The sequence below is a fragment of the Ammospiza caudacuta genome, chromosome Z (assembly GCF_027887145.1).
Source record: "Ammospiza caudacuta isolate bAmmCau1 chromosome Z, bAmmCau1.pri, whole genome shotgun sequence".
Taxonomy (NCBI): Eukaryota; Metazoa; Chordata; class Aves; order Passeriformes; family Passerellidae; genus Ammospiza; species Ammospiza caudacuta.
Window position 1 is genome coordinate 48,677,807 of NC_080632.1, and position 14,652 is coordinate 48,692,458.

At 35.6% G+C, this 14,652-nt stretch overlaps 1 protein-coding gene across 2 annotated transcripts in view; it reads right to left on the reverse strand.

Moving 5' to 3' along the window:
* Positions 1-3,981: 3,981 nt before the first annotated feature.
* Positions 3,982-14,652, reverse strand: part of RGS7BP (regulator of G protein signaling 7 binding protein) — a 33,674-nt gene continuing 23,003 nt past the window's right edge. For both annotated transcript variants that reach the window (XM_058824032.1, XM_058824033.1), the window contains 3 exons: positions 7,837-7,984; positions 6,501-6,571; positions 3,982-5,003 (listed from right to left, as the gene is read on the reverse strand). In XM_058824032.1, the coding sequence (XP_058680015.1) occupies positions 4,912-5,003; positions 6,501-6,571; positions 7,837-7,984 (311 nt within the window). In that variant the 3' untranslated portion in view covers positions 3,982-4,911. The remainder of the gene's footprint in view (positions 5,004-6,500; positions 6,572-7,836; positions 7,985-14,652) is intronic.

Genomic DNA, 14,652 nt, shown 5'->3' on the forward strand with positions numbered 1-14,652 from the left:
CTTTTCACTGAACTGATGATTCGGTTGTGCTCTGAAGTCTCCACAGTAGAGCCAGTGTTGAAGATGCTAAAAGGTTTTACTGGCATTGCCATGTCTTAGGCAGCCAACTTATCTTACCTTGTGAAAATTACCACACATCACAGACTCTCTTGGGCAAAGACACACTTGGTGCCTCTTACTACAATGCCTCTGCCCCATGGCAATAGTACCTGAGAAAGGCATTAACAGAAATTCTAAGATGCAAATCACAGAAAGTAATAATAAGGGTAAATAGAGAAAACTATGTCAAAAATGCTTCTGTAGTAAAAATGCCAGTACATTTATACTACTCACAAGAAATTCTAGTATAACAGTCTATGAAGATGAATTTAGGTAAAAACATGAAATGAGGTGGTGGTAGCAGGATACAAGAGGTACAAGAATAAAGAAACCAAAGAGATTAGGAGGGGGAAAAAGGAAAAATTATTTGAGAAAGAAGACCAGAAGAACAGGTTTATCTAGAAAAGCAACATTATAGTTCAAATACTAGCAATAAAGGAGAGAAATCTGAAAAAGGCTGTTTGTAGTGTTCATTTAAACTTCAGCAAGATGTACTCAAGATATGGTTTAATTTTCTGTGTAAGCTAAATATTGGTCCCACTGAGAAAGTGTACTGTGAAGGAATGATTGATCCTTATTTGTCTGTACTGTGTATTTTCCTGAGGCCTTAATCTAGCATAATAGTTTATAAAATATCATGGCAGAATTTTGACCATCAGAGAATTTTAACAAAGAATAAAGTTGACCTGGGAGAAACACATTGTATATGTTATTAATTGTCCAGGAGTAGATTTAGGCTGAAAATTGGTAGAAACTTTGTTTTCGTCAAAGAACTGCAGTCCCGGAAGAGCTAGAAATAACTAGCTGGAAGAGGGACCTGAGTACATATAATGGGTCAAATGACTCATTGCATTAGACAGCAACAGACTTGACAAATAGAAACAGGGGCTTTCTTGGACACTAGAATTCCCATTACTACTGGTACTTAATACATTTTTAAAAAATGGAAGTGAGAGAAATACCACTCCAAGAAATTTTACAGATGACACAAAATAAGGTAAAGGCTCAAAGTACTAGTGAGATGGAGACTGGAAGTTCAAAGCCAAGTGAGTTCAGGATGGAAAATGTCTAAAACTGGCAACATATGAGGCTAGATCTGGACAGCAGATTATGCATACGCTGGGAACAGCATAAGTTGAAAAAAACCAAACACTACATTAGAGGGTACAACCACCAATTAAAGAATAAAGGTATACCTCTTCAAACATGGCTGGGGCTACTTTTGTAAAACTGCTACAAGAAAACAGAATCTAAGGGAAAACAGCTTTGGATTTGAGATGAATTATTTAGCTGTAGAACAGTTAAAAGTCATTATTACAGCTTTTGCCACACCATGATCCCTAGAAAATATGTCCTGCCAACCCATATTTAGCCCAGCTCAGTTCTTTTTTGGAGTAGAAAAGGTTGTGCTGAAGGTTGATTGTGCCTTTTCCTGCAAGTCAGTCAGTGCCTTCAAGGTCCTAGAATTAAACAGGACCACAAACTTCCCAAAATACTGCTACAAGTCTCCTCATTGACTCGAGTAACTTATGACTAAGTACAAGCAGAAGATGTATGTTTAGCTTGTCTTGCCTTTTGTCCATGAAGCTGGACAATAGGTATGGTATCTCTTACAGAAGTAATAAGGAATTTCACCATTACACGGATATGAGACCAATAGGCATTTAATGCACCACTGCATATATTAATTCCTCAGATGGGATAGAAGTTGGTTATTGTATTTCTCCCATTCTCTGACACAGATTTTCTGAGTTGTATTGGATATACGTGGACCTAGAATGTAAATTAAAATGCTGATTTTGCAAGGCAAGTTCTCATTTTGGTTAAATTAACATGCAACCTGCCTCATGTGTTAGCGTGCTGTCTACTGCTGTAAGCTTGTAGTTTGATTTTGCTCTGAAAAATGTAGACCTTACAGTGTACATAGATATTTGATTTCTTAGATTGGTAATTTATGACACATGAAATATTTTTTTTTTCACATTAAAAAAATGGTATCTTTTCCACATGAAATATCTGTGAAAATAATGTGCTACCAGTGGAAGCTGGCTATAAAGAATTTGAAAAGCTGGAGCTGCACAAAGTTTTAGTAAAAAAAAAAAAAAAAAAAAAAAAAAAAGTTGGTGAAACGACATATTTGGTGGGAAGAGGAATTTTTACTTGCTTCCTACCCTGCAAAGTAATTATGGTGCCTTTAACTCACAACAATTTCAACTAAAATGTTCAAACTCCAAGAAGGATTTAGAAAGCATTCTCCCTCAGTATTGTCCCTGAATTGCTAGTTTCCACACATTTAGGAGTTTAAAGTGAAGTATTTCAAAGTACTTGGAAAGTAAATAATAGTTCTAAATAATCTCTAAATAATTTGTATGTCATTTTGTTGAGGGAGCTTTTAAACTTTGATCCTACATTGCTGTATTCCATTAAACTAAAATGTAGTAATATCATTAACTTTTATCTTTCTTTTACTGACATCATGTTCTGGGGCTTAAAAAGTTTTATTTCGTTTTGAAGTAGTAAAAGATAATCCACTACATTCCTAAGTAAACCAATTTTTATCCCTTGACACCAATTCAGGTACTTACCAGGACTTGTTTCATGTCACTGTCTGTTAGGAGAACTTCCGTTCACCCTTGAGCCCCAATATTCCTTAAGTGGCCATAGAGCTTGGGAATTACAGCATGTCTCTAATTAGGACTAGTAGCTATACAAAAGGCTTCAGGTAAGATGCTAGATTGCTTAGAATTATAGAAAGGCTTCAAAACAAACAGACTGCCATTTTAGCAGTCTTTAGCTGAGGAAGAAGAAACACTGCCAAAATTTCCAGAATAACAAAAGGTACAAGGATGCATATCATTGTACATTTTAATACACTGCAGTCTCAAAGGGCTTTGAAGACAACATGTTCAAGTCTATCACAGAATGTGATACTTCTCACTGAAGTTAGGGAACTCACAGTGACATGACTGATGTCAAGAGTTTGGTAATATTAAGATGTTTATGCATTTGTCTCAGTAATATTCCATTGCAATACATGTGGTTAAAACACAGAGATATGAGCTGTCATGTCACTTGGCATATGAAATTCCTTGTGATGATATATGGGCAGGTAATGAATTAGACAAGGTCACTGCTTTATCTGCCCATCTGATTCTCTGTGTGTACCAAAAAACAGGACTTTTAAAGAAATCTTGTATGAAATTTTCTTTCCCCCTTTCTTATAGCATCACTGTACATTCAGTCTTCAATTCATACTTTTTTTGGCATTAATGTCTTTCTTTTTCACTTACGCTGAAAAAAATTAATTGGTTAATTGTAACTACTGATCAGTTTTGCAGACAGTATTTTCGATAGTTATTAGACACCAGGAGCTGTTTTTCCAAAGTTCTAGCAGTTGCAAAATCTAGCATATCTGTGGGGATGGAATCAGAGAGTGAGTCTATTGCTTTGAGACTTCTCATGAAGACATGCCAATGCTGAATGTTAAGGACAAGAGCTCTGATTAGTGAGCACAAGGTCGATGAGAAATGTGCAGAAAACTTTAAGGAATTAACTCGGAAAAACATTGTGCTGCGGACTTCAATTCCATCCTTCTTAAAAATGTTGCTTGCTCTCACAAAGTTTGTGTGTGTAGGAATCTCTCAATTTCAGATGCTTTGGAATATACATGCCTAAGAATAGTTCATGACCTGAAATCTTCAAACACATTGAAGTTACCTTTCTTGGTGCTATTTAAAGAATTTAGTCATGCATATTTTTTTAATCTCTCTTTGTAAATGTTCTTGTTGAAACGGAAATATTATAACAAATTTTTGTAGTACTCTGTCAACAAAATTAGAAAAAAATACATAGTCTGGCAATACAACTAGAAACAAGACAACATTTAATTTAAATAAAAAACTTTATTAACAATGTAAAACGTTTAGTATCTTACAGTCTGAGATAATTTTGGCATGCCTTATAAGATCAATACTTGATATGCAGACATCATGCTTTGAATTCTACTGGCAACAAAATGAGTTGGCATTGTGTTTTACATTGTTTATTTTAATAGGCCTTCTTTTAATAAATTATTTCTTTTTTTCAAAAGCTTGTAGATATACCATTGCCTGAAAAGGAAATGTGTTGCTTCTAAGCATTGTACAGTTTATAGATATTATGATTTCTCTGTATTTACAAGTCGTATCTATTTTCATATATGATTTTTTTATCATAAATTAAGATATTTTTCTATAAAGCTTTGAACTTGAGATACAGTGGAAGACTAAATATGAATGAGAGCACAAAAAAAGCAACTGGAGATTTTGTACAAATTCTGTTACAGTATTGTTTGAATGTCTTAGAACTTTAATAGTTTTGCTCTTAAATAGTTTCCTATGCTTAAAGACTGTGAGAGAATAATCAAATGTTCTGCTATGCTTGAAGACTGTTAGAGTATGATTTTATTATGATACTAGTAAGAGTACTGTACTACACACAAACTTTTAGCTGCAGCTCAAACAATTAAAAAAAACCTCTAAAATTATATATGAATCATAATTCATGTGTCTTCTTTGAGTGATTGAAAGTAAGCATGCAAAACATACTTTAAAAAGTTTTAAATATGCTAGATCTATTCCACAGCCATTTTTTGACCACCATAATTTGAAAGTATTAAAATTCTTACTTGGAAAGGGGGATGGAGAAGAAGACAAAAATGAATAGCCTAGTGTAGAAAATATACTTTATACTTTATACTTTCATCTTTTCAGTGGTCAAATATAGGGGTTTAATCAAAGTCATGATTTCCATGCTGCTTCTGTGCCTAATCTTCTAACTTGAGACAAGACAACACAATCCAAAGAATCTTCGCTTCCGTCTTCTTACCAGCGGATAGGGAGTCAAGTTTAGGAGGCTGCTATCATCTGTGATGAAAAACCCCACATTTTAACACAAGCATGTACACATACGCACAGAAAAGAGATTTTATCATTTATGTGTCCTAGCAGCATCTACACGATCACAGAATGATTTATGTGTCTAAGATTGAGTCCAACCCGTAACTGATCAGCACCACATCTCCAGAACACGGCATTAAGTGCCAGGTACTGCCCTTTCCTGAACATCTCACCACCTCCCTGGCATTCATTCCTATGCTTGACAACCCTTTCCGTGGTAGATCCCATAGAGCACAGAGAAAAGAATAACCTGAATTTTGCATTTGAGAGTCTTATAATGCTAATTAACAGGATCTCCATAATAATGATAATGATTACCTGATCCTGGGAGACATCTCTGAGTTTTAAAACCCTAGGATGCTTCCTATCCTGCTGCACAGGGGCAGTGATCTTCTGGTCCTTGTTGAAGGTCAGTGTTGACACCAGGCAACAAAGAAGAACTCTGTATGCCTTTATCTCTCTTCTAAATTAAAGTTTCTCTATGCATTATATGTCCCCAGTTTGTCTTTCCCTTCCTTATTTCCAGCACACTCTCTTCTTCTAGACTAAGCCTGGACCTTTCATCACTCTTCCAGTCTTTACAATGGTACACATCTGTATCACTAGTGATTCCCTTTTACTTTTCAACATAGTTTTCAGTCAAGCTCTCCTACCATGAAATCTTACTTGAATAATGAATAAAATCATTCTATATTCATCTCTTAGCGTATTATGATGAATGCCAGGCTGCTTAGTTACTAGGGATAAGATCTAGGACACATTCAGTACATTTCATCAGCTACTGCTGTGCAAAGACTGCACCACATTTAAGGAACACCCATTATCAGAAGAAATCAAAAAGAAAAATTATTACCTTAATGCTGTTCTCACAAACGGAGTGTGCCTGTAGATGTGGCCAACAAAATGAATGCCCATTGCTAAATACATGCATAGGATGGAGACCCTGCCCACATGTGCATTTCTATGGGGTACCTGATAGCTGTCTGTGGGAAAAGCAGCCTGGTGGCAGACTCAGGGCAAGTAGCTTTTCTACAGAAAGTCAATGTCAGGTCACAGAAGCTACAAGCCTTATAGAGGTGAAGCAAATCTCATCACTCAGAAGGATCCAAGGATCCCTGTCATAGTCTGTGCAAACTGGATCTTCATTACTTTTGAGAAAGAAGGACTCCAGACACTGTGAAGTAGTTCTGCTCCTGCCTTTGCATCACCAGGAAAAGTCTATTATTTTATCTACAGATACTGTACCTATAAATTCCAGAATATCTCATGTGAAACTCAAGAGGCCAAAGATCATGTACTAGATTCTGGCTCCACTGAATCAGCAGGGAAGAGATTTTGCCTAGATTTTTCTTTTTGTACTTTCCATAAAAGGACCCTAGATTTTTTTTTTTTTTTTGTATATAAAGGAACGAAAACCCTTAAATTAACTTAATTTGTAATAAATAAAGAAAATTCAAAACTTACCTTGATTTTTCAATGGTAAAGGCATAGTCTCCCTGAGTTTACTTAAAAGGTTTTTCATTTCTCTCATATCTCTGTGGATACAACAGTTTAAAAAGATACAATGGAACAACAATTGGAGACTGCACAGGGTATGGCTCACAGTTTATATGCAAAAATAATGGAGCAATAAATACAAAAATCTACTGAGCAAGCATTTGGTTTACATACATGTCTCAGAAGATGCATACCAAAAGAAAGAGCAATGAAATTAATAGGGGAGCACTTTTATGAAAGTGTGATACTAACTTCCTAGTTCAAATTTATGACCTATTCCGGCACTTGAGTATTTAACATTAAAAGCCTCTGGGGGCACAATGTGACCCTTGAGGCAAAATACACAATATGTCTTAAAATTAATATTAGCTAGTAGTAATATCATCTTCATGCCCCTTATCAGCATTTTGTAGCTTGTGCCATGAATGTGTTTCACTGTTCAGAAGAAAATTACAACATATGCAACTAATCCTTGATACTTAACGCTGCACATTAAATGAAAATTTTAGGAACAGAGCTATCATTCTCACCTGCCTTGGGAGGACTCTGGCATTAGATTTTCTGGAAGGCAGATGATGGAAAATATGATAACAACACATCATCTCCAAAAGGAAATCACATTTTGATACATTTTGAAAGAGGCCAGAAATTTCCAAAGAGTTCCCATTTAGCACATAGATGGCAGAACTAAAGGCTGGTAAAGTCTTAATGCTTCCAGGATTTAAATCCAATATGGTCTTGCTTCATTCTTCTACAGATAAAATGGTTCTCAGAAATGCAGCAGAATGATTAGTAAAAAATTGCACTGTTTATTCTCCACACTATGGCCCAGTAGAACAGAACTTGGCTTTATGCAAATGAGCATGTTAACAATTCAAATCTCAGCTGCAACTTAGTATATAAAGCCTCAAAATAGAACACAAAGAAATGTTGGCCATCAGGATTATTTTCTAGTAAAGGGCCTCATTTTTGTCTTTCAACTGCATAGTTAAAAGAGTAAGATAATACCGCTACAACATTCCCGTTCCCCTCCTAAAACTTCCAAATTTAAAACTATGGGTGGAACTAACTGAATTTAATTAGATTCTGTGGTTTTAATTTTGAAATGCATAACTGGAGTCTGGCATATTTCAGGAGTATTTCACAAAACCAAAAATTCTGTTAAATGTACCAGAGAAGTTAACAGGTTATTTAATTTACTTATAATTTTCATAGTAGCAACACTGGCTGTCAAATTAAAAAAAATAGATAGATAAATCCTGGAAAGAAATTTGTTTGTTTAGGAATGAAGTACTACACATACCCTTCAGTGTTTTCAATATCTGTGGAAACCTGCCATAGATGCTGTTGAATATCTGTTGGTGATAATGACGTGTCTTCTAAAATAGGTACTTCAGAACTCTCCTCCACTTTAGCATCTAAGATCTTGGGTGGGCCACAAGGTTCTTTTCCTTTAAAATATTTAAACAAAACATGTATGCCTATTATTTACTGATTAATACAGATACTCAAATTATCTAATTGATGCTTTGAACTTGACTTTGCACAATACAAATGGAGAAAAAGACTGCTTAGATGCAAACTCTGAGTAAGAACTGTTCAGAAGCAGAGCAGACCACGCCAAGGTAGAAATCAGTGCTGCCATATGTTACTCTTACCAATTTTAAAGGGTTCAATTAAATTCCAGTGGCTCTCATGGAACACAACAACCAGAGACAAAACAGAACAAAATAAGTGAGGAAACTACAACACACACTCTGGAAACAACTTCAAAAGTCTGACACTAAAGAACACTGCAATCCTTGTCTCCAAGTACTACAGCAATACTGAGGGAAGACCAAAGACAAAAATGAAATTCTGAATTTTATGATTTAACAGCAATATAAAGCTGCCACCACCCACAGCCCAAATGCATTACATTCTGAATTTCTGTGTTGACACCTACCTAATTCATGCTCCCTGTATGAAAATTAAATATAGTGTTGAAATTGAAGGGAGGTGCTTCATGACAGATCTTCAAGGCTATTGTGAGGAAGAGAATGGGATAAAGGACTGGATCATGATAATGGAGCATTCAAGAAAGTTAACCATTACAAGATTATTTTGGTAAACCGGCAAATCTCCTTTGGACTACCTGACAGCATTTCTTATCTGTAGTGGCAAGAACAATTCTGGCACCAAATACAGAAGGAAATTCACACTGGAGTGCATCCCAGACACTGTCAACATTTAAACCAGTAGTACAAAAAGTTGCATAGGAAATGTTTTTTCATTTCACAATTGTTGCAATTGGAAAAGTTTTGACATCAGTACAAATCTGAGTACTTTCTCTAAGGTTTGACAAAGTATATGAAGAACAGCTAATAGAGCCATGGTCATTCAGGCCATTTTTCTGGGACGCTAGAGGCCAAAACTGCAGACAATGGTATACTGTTCTTCCACATCACAAATGCATATCCCTGCTATCAGGGAGATAAACTTGTTCTTTAAAATACAGAACTTCCTGAATCATAAGACATTTTTTGGGTAAGTTATCTAAATAGTTACATTCTGGTAAATTATTTCCTTGAAAAAAAGAAAGAAAAAAAGTTATTCTTAGCTATGTGTCTCAAACTAGATGCTGCTTATGTTACAGAGGATACTTGTTTATGTTTTAATGCTCTTCAAATCCAATAGGAAGCTCATAGTTACCTAAATGAATCCTAAAGAGTGCATGACATGACCATAACAAATTTAGCCTCCATGAAAGAATCTCCTACGTCCCTTCTTTGCTGCTTACTAACTTATACTTTGTCAAATCCTTCTGTAATCCACTTTAGCCATTGAAATGATAGATTACCCCAACAAAAGGAAAAATAAAATGTGATGTTTTCTGATGAAGTTGTTTATGTGAGGTCATCAAAAACCCTACATGTCCAGGAGCAAGTTCCAGAGAAGCATGATCATATTCTCCTTTTCCAAAAGCAGTGGAAATGAAGAAGTGAAGGCATTATAAGGGAGGGGAGACAGAGAGAAAGAGACCAAAACCTTTCTGTTGGTTACAAGCTGTTATGCTGAAAGATTACTCAATTGCTTGTGGAATAGCAGACTAAGCCTACTTCACATATTACATATTTTATATTCTGTATCACCCTGTAGGTTTAACTTTCAAATTTTTCTTGTCCTTAACTGCAGCTTATGCTGTTATTTTAAGGTGATTCATATGGTACAGTTTTCATTGTTCAATCATATAAGCTTCATTATTTTTCCCATCACAAGAAGTCCATAACACAACATAATGTTACCAATATCTCACATATTACTTTTTCACTAAAAAGGTTTCAGGTAAACCATCTTATGTGCCACTGATATCACAAGGCATTACTCATGAAACAGGGTATTAGTGGATTGTTTCATTATCTTTAAGTGTCATGGTGGAACCCTGACCTGACCCTTGGTGACATGCTGGAGAGATGCATTCCTCAGGGATGTGAAAGGTGTTTCAATGGAAACAGTAACAGCACTAGATGAAATAATAGTAAAGGTTCTTTTTCTCAGCTTGAGAACAGAAGCAGAGACTGTAATGTTCTTTTCATCAGCATAAAGACAAGCTCTTGCAGATTTGGCAGAAGGAACTACACAGATCTCTTTTCACCTAGAAAAAGATTACCAGTAATTCTGTTGTATTGTGAGCAATTCATGAAGCCTTTCTTGAATTTCAGATCATTTGCTCAGTCTCTTGAAAGCAGTTAAAGAGTCAGCTAATAAAAAAGGCTTTGCTTGAATAATGTATGACTCAGGCTTAACATTTCTACCCTGGTCACAGCCTATAGGGAAACAAAAGCTTCTAAATCTTTTCATCCTTACAGTCACTGGGAAGGATATCTTCTGTCATAGATACTTCAAAAAATTTATATGAACCCTTAATTTTACTTTCAATGTAGTCAGTGGAAAGATTTTTAATAATTTTAGTTGCAATGATATACTCTTTCTTTTCTCATCAGTAATTCAGTTTGTTTTTGTTTTTTTTACTGTAAGAAGCAGGAAATGCTTTTGATATGAAATTAAATCAATTTAGTTAAATAATGCTGAGGATCACACGTGAGTATGGATAAATAAGAGGGCAGAAAATTGTCAGTTCAGTAACATTATCATTTATGTGTCTCACCTGTTGTGCCCCTTATTGCTTCTGTGGTGATCTCTGTGTTAGCTGTCTTCATGTAACCCTAGACACCTACTCTTAGTCATCACCTAATTCACACAGAACTGTGATGAATGAAAAAAAAGAAAAGACAAAAAAACCACCCATCCCTCAGCATTTCACTGCAGAGGAACTTGAGATCTTTGGGTGGCATACCAGACTAACAAAGCTGAGAGAATCCCTCTCTCAAAAAGAGAGCAGTGTTTACATCAGGTTTCTAACCTGACAATTAAGGACAAATGCACAAGCTATATATCACAGCTAAACTGCATGAGCAGGAAAATCTACAAAGGGGAATAGGAAAGAAGTGCAGGAAGTAAAAAAGGTATTTGACAAATATGGCTAACAGCCTGAGGAATTTAATTCTCGATTTACACTCAGGACCTGCAGATCTTGGAGACCGTCTCACTGGAAACATTATTATTAAAGAAAATGCAATAGGAACAACGATTCTATGATGAAAGTTGTGTTATCCTCCTTCCATGGCTGTTCTTGTCTCATTCCTTCACTTCTTCATAGGGTGCACGTAAGAATGGGTGTCTCTTGATTTTGTTTCTCCCTACCTGTGTGCTCTTCTACACTCCTGCATCTTATCCCTCCTTGCATAAGTGATATGTGTAAGTAATAGTACATATCTACCAGTCTTTAAATAGAACACTATGATTGTAGCACAACCATTAAAAAATCCTTCCTTTACCCTTCAAAACTCTAAAAAGCATGTCATTTAAACAAAGCCAAAAAGCAAAAAATATCTCCACTGAACCAAGGGTTCATTTTTGTAGTTCGTAAAATAAGCTATCACTTTTAGGTACTATTTTAAGGAAATTCATATTTTTATCACAAAACACTGGAAATACAATAATTAACTCTATGAATTTCTTACATGAAACACAAGTAGTATGCATGCTTGATTTTCCTGTAAGACTCAATTCTTGCCTTTTTTGCATGACTATACAGGTACCTGTACTTGGTTAGTGCTGGCATCATTCTGCCCTCACCTGTTGTTTATACATGTCAGGTAGGACTCACATATCTCAATAACTGTTATTTTTTCTTCATGATGTGCAATAAATAAAATATATGACACTAAACAATTAGGATAAAAGAAAGATGTAAGCCCAAGTAAGTACTTATATGTGTCTTAGTTAGCCAGAACTCCTGGCATTATGGAAAGGAGGAGTAACAGATTAAATGATCAGGTAGTCAGACTAAGTAACTACAAAACACTTGAATTAAAGATACTTAGGCATGATTACTTGTGCTCTTTGCAAACTTTCTGAATACTGAACTGTTGAATCATTATATATTCTCAACACTGGGCTTTTGTAGTGTAGGTATCTTACAAAAAAAATTATTGAAGAGCACTTACCTCAGTTTACTTACTGTATAACACAGCTGCAAATTTTTATGGCTTTTGGCCCCACTGTGGCCATTACAACTCAAAGAAATAACAGACTATCTGACTTTTCTAGCAGCAGTTCTATAACAGCAGTAATTTATTCTAAAACACGGTAACCATGCAAGAAATTTCTGTACAGGAAGATTTATATATATATACAGCAAACAAAGGAATATTTGTTCAGCTGAAAAGAAAGATAAGGAGATATGAGAAGACATGTGCTGTGAAGGGCAGTGAAGACCCTGAGCTCAGACCTTCAAATTTTTATGTGGTGTTTCCTTAAGAGAATATATTTCTGAGTAAGACATCTTTTTTTTTTTTCTGCTGGCTGAGTTTCTCTTCAGAAAAGAACATCAGCATCAGCAAACTGCCTTAGTTTTATCAGTTCTGTAGCTTATTTGATAAATTCTGATCAAGCTACCAATACCTACATTATTATTTACAAGCCACAGGTTGCTGAGAACAGTCTGCATGTCATTCTACTTGAATCTCTGTTGTGTCCTGACTAAGAACATGAATTGGTCAGATCTCATGGGAGGTTTAAAAACCTAACATACAAATTGTCTGGCAAGGAAGAGGGCTAGAGAAGGGAAATGCTACATCCACATGGAAAATATTACCCTCAGAAATTAGCTTCAAGACAGAACAAGAACACCAGACATGCACACCTATGGGTTAAGCAAAAGTTAAGGGCACAAGAAACTTTTTTTTAATATGGTCACTCAGATGAAAAACTGTGAAAAACTAAAGAAGTGGAGAAACAAAAAAAACAGCAGCATCACAATATATTTTATAATGGTGAGGTTATTGTCTCTTTCCTTCCCAGAGATAAATTTATACACTTTGCCTACACTTCATTCTCTGTAAGTAAAGAAATCAACGAAAAGTATGGGTTCAGAATGCTCCTTTGAAAATGGTATGTTCTGTCAGAACACAGAATAAATAAGTTGTATAGTCATCTAGTGGAACATCCCACTGAAAGCAGGGCTAGCTTGCATCAGACTGCTCAGGACTATTTGAGTCATCAGTATCTCCAAGAATGGCTATTTCACAGCCCCTTTCGGTGCCAGTCTAGTGTGCAGCTACCTTCATGGTGAAAAAACAATTAACACAGGACTCGAATTTCCATCATTGCATGATGCCCTTGCAATACTTCTAGGTGTTGCCAATACTAAATATTTAACACAAAAAAGCTATTGTCTATTGGGTATTCAAATTATTTGAATCCCTGTCATCATATAGTTTTTGCCTACTATGTATTTTTTTCAAAAATGTCACAGAAGCTTGAAGCCAAGTTACTGTGTTTATCTCTAAAACACTCTATCTGGCAAGGACAAAAATCACTAATCAGTAGGGCCAGAATAACTAACACGATGATCTCTGTGGTGAGTTGAAAAACAGATGTCTATCAAAGTTAACCTACTGCAAGGTAGGAACTAAGGTGTAGCTCTTCTAATCCAACTTTAGACATTGAATAGTTTGATGTTTAGCTTAAGCTATTAATGTAAATTCCATCCAGAAGCAAAAGGGAGAGACAAGACATTTCACAGTTACTCAGGTCACTTTAAGCTATTTACTTTCAGCAGTTCAGCAGATGGTTTGACAACTGTTGCCAATGCTAGGAAATGTGGTACAATCTGTCTTAAAAACAATGACTCATTTCAACAGCTACTATTATCTTGTTCTACAATGGCTCTGCTAATTCTCTCTCTTCCTGTTTTACAGACTTATTTTTGACTTGAAAAAATAATTGAGAACCACAGTTAAGCATTTACAAATCTCCCATTCTTTCTTTCATAATAAAAATATCCCTGGCTTTAGCAGTATTCTACAGGTAGATATGAAAAATATGCTACAGGATCTTTTAGCATGACAGGAAATGCAACAGGTTCTTTGCAAGATCTTTATTACAGTTCACTACAGAACTTTTCTTTGCTTTACTATGTTTTTTATTGATGAGATACTATCTGGGGAAAGAGTAGTTACAATCAGCACAGATACAGCCCTAATCAACCTGCGTCATCACTGAGCAATGAGGTTACTAAGTAAACTATACAGTAAATTATCAGCATTTCTACATCTTCCTTTCAGTAGGCACCTAATCAAGAATGAAATGTATACTTGAGAGATGCATTTTCACTGAGTGAGGACATCTCCTTTCAGTTCCAAGTCTATTATTTGTTTTTATAAAGGTGGGCATCTTTTGAACCACATTTATCTACCTTTTGCTATGGTAGTGTTTTAGGAATGATACTCCCCAATTTAGTGCTATCACTGACATTCTCCTAAGCCACAGGCTACTCTCTCTCTCCCCCTCCTCTTTCTGTTGGGGCAGGCTGGAGTTGAGAATTGGAGGCACGAAAGGTGAAGATCACAGGTTAAGACAAGAACAATTTACTGGAAGCAGTAAGAGATAGCCAGCAGTAAGAGGTAAGCAGCAGTGAGATAAGAAAACTAATAGTAACAGCAACATTATTAATAACATATCTTGCCTGACAAATATGTCTAATAACATTACTAAGTTTGCCCACTTGTCTGAC